At 35.6% G+C, this 5,175-nt stretch overlaps 1 protein-coding gene across 1 annotated transcript; it reads left to right on the plus strand.

Annotated features, from left to right (window-relative positions):
- Positions 1-3,597: 3,597 nt before the first annotated feature.
- On the plus strand, positions 3,598-4,297 carry LOC149155727 (dirigent protein 11-like). Its single transcript, XM_089443621.1, has one exon. It carries the CDS (start codon positions 3,632-3,634, stop codon positions 4,154-4,156), a length of 525 nt encoding a protein of 174 aa, XP_089299747.1. The 5' UTR covers positions 3,598-3,631; the 3' UTR covers positions 4,157-4,297.
- Positions 4,298-5,175: the final 878 nt, after the last annotated feature.

Here is a 5,175-nt window from a genome sequence, read left to right on the forward strand (position 1 = left end):
ATATTTATTATTATTATTATTATTATTATACTTAATACTCTATTTTCTGTATTTTCTATATTACATGCATAAAAACAGTACCTTAATAAATCAAAGTCTAGGGAAAATAACACTCATAGTATAGATTTTCGATTTTGAGTATAATTCTTTTTATCAGATCTATAGTAACTAATTATCTAGTGAAATATCCAGGATAATTTATGGATCATGCTCTTAGTATCATTTTGCATTACTTAGTGTCCTTACAAAATCTAAATTCTTCTTAATATCATTTAGCACCAAACTTTTTTTTTTTTTTATCGTTGAAACTACGCTACTTCTATTATTTACAGTAACAACAGCAAGCAATTACATCCAGGTTTACAAGTCGACAGAGGCCTGGGGTGGCACTCTGGATCATAGAGATTCACTAAGACAGCTACCCGCGCAGGGGCATTCTCCTTTGTAACTAAGCGCCCACGCAGGGGTGATATCATTGAACCCACAACTGAAGCTGGAAGCCCACGCAGAGCTGTGGAACTTTGAAAACCAAACAAAACGAAAATGTCTATCCCACGCAGGGGCAAAAGAGAGAAGTTGAAGAAATTCATCAGAGTCCCTCGCAGGGGAATGGACATGCATTGAACAGCATAATTGACTAACCAAACAAAACTATTCACGCCTGACATTAAGCATTGTTGATAGGGGAAGCAGTTAACAAAAAAACCTGAGCTCGGGCTGAGGACTGAAACTTGCTTGAGCCAGCATCTATTCATCCGAATCTTCTTCCGAATCTTCCGGGTAAATCCAGTATTCGCCTTCTGGTGGGGGTCCCCAGTCATACTTGGCTTTGCCTTTCGCTGGTGCTGGTTGAGAGGCTGGTGGAGCAGCTCCTGGCTCAGATTGTGCCCCAGCTTTTTCCTCAGCAGCCTTGGAGCTCTCTGCAGGATGAGTTGGGGCACTGGGTTGCTCCCCCCCTTCTTCTTTCGCCTCTTCCATGAATAATACTGAAACATGAGCTTGAATGCTGGAATTACCTTGGGCGTTGCTGAAAGAGAAAATCGCTGTGCCAAACGCAGGTAGCGGGGCAGCTCTTGGGTCCTGCGGTCTGGCATCCAGAAATTGCTGCGACTGGATGGGGTTGGCTTCCTCCACCCTGTGGCACAGACAGCGGCAACAATTTGAAGACGGGTTAACCGGGGGGCGTGAGGATCCGCCTCGTCCTGTACCGCGACGACTGAAGGGCCTCTGTCTCGGCGCCATGGTTTCCAAACTACCTGCAATCCCTTTTGCTGCCCGTTCACCACTTCCGTGAACCAGAGGGAGTCTTCGTGCCTGCGCTCTGAGCCTTGACGCACAGAGACCCTCCTCCACAAATCGAACAGACAAACATTCCCAATTCTCTCCAGTCTTATGCTGCAATGGTATGCATTGGTTCTGGTGAGCCATAACTCGCCTCTGCCACAGTGTATGGAGCGCAGCTGCTTCCATAAATGGCCGTCCCCTCGATCTCTAGCTCTCACGCTTGCCCACCAGGGCGGCGTGGAGCATTTAATTCCAAGTTTGAGCTTGAGCCCGCCCATGTAGACCATGTGGCGTACTATCCCCCCCCTGCGTGGCACCCGCATCCGGGTCATTTAGCACCAAACTTAGTGGCAAATTGATTATCTTTTTTAAAGGGTCATTAACTTGATTCCCACATAACAAATTAATTATACTTTATGTTGGCTATAAATTAAGAATATATATATATATATATATATATATATATATATATCACCCTAATTGGGGCAGGGAATTGAACGGATAACTTCACATCAAGAAGCGTCCTAATAGAGTACCTAATCACCATCTATACAATACCTCATAAACAATATTTTTATTATTATTATACATAATATTTTATTTTTAGATATAAGCCTTTGGGATTAATCACATTGTTAGGATTTGGTAGACGTTTCAAACCAACTAATGTGATTCATCGTCGGGATAAGGTGAGAAACCAATGTATAAAAAGCATTGATGCATCATTGCCCACAATTAGCCGTTGGTAACTTAGTTAAATTTCTTTATTTAAGAATTGGTGGTAGGGAAATATTTGTTAAAATAATATATAATTAGTTAAAAACTAGGTATTGTGAAATAATTAGATATAAAATATTCTCTTTCAAAATTATCGATTTATATAAAATAATTATTTAATATTATCACTATATATAGTATTATTCATTAGGGGTTGACTTATTCCCATTAAATAAAAAAATATACTTAGTTGAAAACTAATTGTCGGGAATAATTCAATTTAAAATATTTTATTTCAATATATTTAATAATTATTTACTAATATTATTATTATCAAATTTATAGGAACATTATTTGTTGGAGGATGGCTTATTTCCCTTAATTAGAAATATAGCAAATTTAAATTATATAGAGCTAGAATTATAGGATAAGAATTGTAACCAGAAAATATTAATAATCTATAAATTAAAAAAAAAAAATTCCATCATATTATATTTTTAGTTATATTAACAAAAACTTGTAATATTGCAACAAACCTATTTTAGAAAGAGAAAGGTCAAGAGGAAAAATAAAATAAAAACTAAAACCTTAAAATAAATAAATAAATAAATAAAAAATTGCTAAAACGAAAAAAGAAATTTATATTCTCATTTTCAGTTCTAAATTTTTTAAGTTAATAATATGGTTACCATGACGACTTTGTAAATCTCAACCTGCCAATATCATAGTGTTTAGAAGAAACCAAATACCGAAAAATATGGAGTGTACATGAAAAAACCAGATTCCCCACGCTAAATGATATAGCCCCCCATACTAATTCTATATATGTTATACAAATATTTTGATTTCTGATTTTATATGTTATACAAATATTTTGGTTTCTGATTTTAACAAATTATGTTGATCATTATCAAAATTAATGACTTCGAAGTCATAATATTCGGTGCAAGCTATCTTGTGCAAATTCAAACTCCTTGGAGGTTTAATTCGGATACTCCCTGTGTTAATCAGTTATATGATGGAGGTTTTAGTGTAGAATGGCAGGGGGTTACAACTTCGTTTGTAGCCCATCTTAGTAGAAGTGTGCAAGAAAATTTCATTCAATTTTTCATGGATAATGTTGAGAGTTCCATGATAATGTTTAGAGTATTCTGGAGAAAACTGAGATAGTATTTACATTTGAGAAATCATAATTAGGTTTCGTGCTTCCAACGACCATGAGATGTTCTCAAATGGTGCCACACAGCATAAAAATATTCGGATGAAAACGGCCCCATACATCTTATATTATATCTGCATCTTCTAGAACAATGGCTCGTTAGGTCTGAATATCAATTTAGTGTATATCTCTGAATGGCAGAGCATTCCATTTTATTTGGCCATCATGGTTAGGGAAAAAGATGGCAAAATAGAAAAGCATCAATCAATATTAAATTATGTAAACCAGTAGGATCTGGCCATTGACTTTGGGGTTGCCCTCTGAACCCCAATTTACAATGGGAGTCTGGATTTAGGATCTGGAAGCTATGTCGTTTATGGCTGGTAGCACCTATTTATTCATCAGCGCTGCAATACTCTCTCGCAAACTCACCCATCTATATTTTTTTGTAAGTTATTCCATTCCTGTTCCATGGGTTCCGGGCTTTTGTTTCCAGTCATGGCCATCATCGTCATCGTCTCGCTGCAGTCTGCTGCGGGTGAAAGTGAGACCAACATGGTGTTCTACATGCACGACAATTTGAAAGGGAGCAACCTCAGTTCCTTTACAGTTGCTGGATTAAATGGCTCTTCTTCAAGCCCGGGCAAGTTTGGAACCGTCATAGTTATGAGCGATATCATAACCAAAATTCCTGGCTCCGAATCTGCCTCTGACAATATTGTGGGCCGAGCGCAAGGAACGTACGTGAACACAAATCTGGTTACCGGACTTGATTTCTTCATGGCTTTCACCGTTATCTTCCAGAATATGGAGTACAACGGCAGCACTTTGGAGTTGCAGGGAACCGACAGGTTTGATCAACCGCAGTGTGAGTATGCGGTTGTTGGAGGGACGGGCAAGTTCAGATTTGCTCGTGGGTATGCGGTTGTTACCACGGAATCCAGTTACGGGCCCAATGCTGTTCTCAAATTCAACACCACCTTTCTTCTCCTGTAGTGAAACCGTTGTGAAAAAGGTTCTTATAAGTAAATAAGGTCATTGTATCACAAATAATGGCGTTTATGAAGCCTTGAAAGTGGGTCTCCATAGCCTACAACCATATCTAAATACTTATAAGAAAAACTCCTTAAGACCGCTCCCTCCCACCATTACTTACAATAAAATAAGATATTTTCTATTCATAAGTACAATATCCTATATCCATATAAAGACTTTTGAATTTTTCATGTATTCCAATTGTTTTAATTTTTGTCAACTCATTTCTTATATATTTCAATAGTCTTTCACAAATTGATCTGTGTATAAAAAAATGCTAGTATATCAATAACTCGTGATCACCATTGCACACAAGTAGATGTATGCTCATATCAAGAGGCTTTATCCCCCAAATAAATCAAGTCATAATGCTTTAATAAACAATAAGTATATTAAGATAGATGGGACAAGCAAGTCAAATATGATTCCAAAAGTTTGATGTTTTTTACCATGTGAGGGATCCTTTTAAGTTTGAAGAACAATAACTACAATTATTTTTATAAACTTTGATCACCATTGCGTACAAGTAGATGTATGCTCATATCCAGAGGTTGTATCCGCCAAATAAATCAAATCATAATGCTTTAATAAAAAATAAGTATATTAAGATAGAAGGGGACTTTCCAAAATTTTGATGTTTTTTACCATGTGAGGGAACCTTTTAAGTTTTAAGAACAATAACTACAATGATTTTTAATTTTACATGAAAAATATAACTTGCAAGGAAAATTTGATCTCTATATATCAGTGCATTATAAATCAAAAGTGATGCTTCATAACCAATAAATATAAAACCAAATTTCATTTAAAAAACACTAAAATATGTAATATAGTGAATTAATTTAGTTATTTAAATTAAATTATTAATAAAAATAAATATTAATCAATAATAAACATCAAACAATTATTTTATTATATATATTATATTATTAAAATTACAAAAACATAAAAACTAATTAAATTATCATTTTATTTTAAAT

The sequence above is a fragment of the Pinus tabuliformis genome, chromosome 9, assembly GCF_031772625.1.
Source record: "Pinus tabuliformis cultivar Carrire ecotype Pingquan chromosome 9, CPIR1, whole genome shotgun sequence".
Classification (NCBI taxonomy): domain Eukaryota; kingdom Viridiplantae; phylum Streptophyta; class Pinopsida; order Pinales; family Pinaceae; genus Pinus; species Pinus tabuliformis.

What these genes read in the sequence shown, in the direction of transcription:
- LOC149155727 (XM_089443621.1), top strand. Translation starts at nt 3,632, where the DNA reads ATGGGTTCCGGGCTTTTGTTTCCAGTCATGGCCATCATCGTCATCGTC.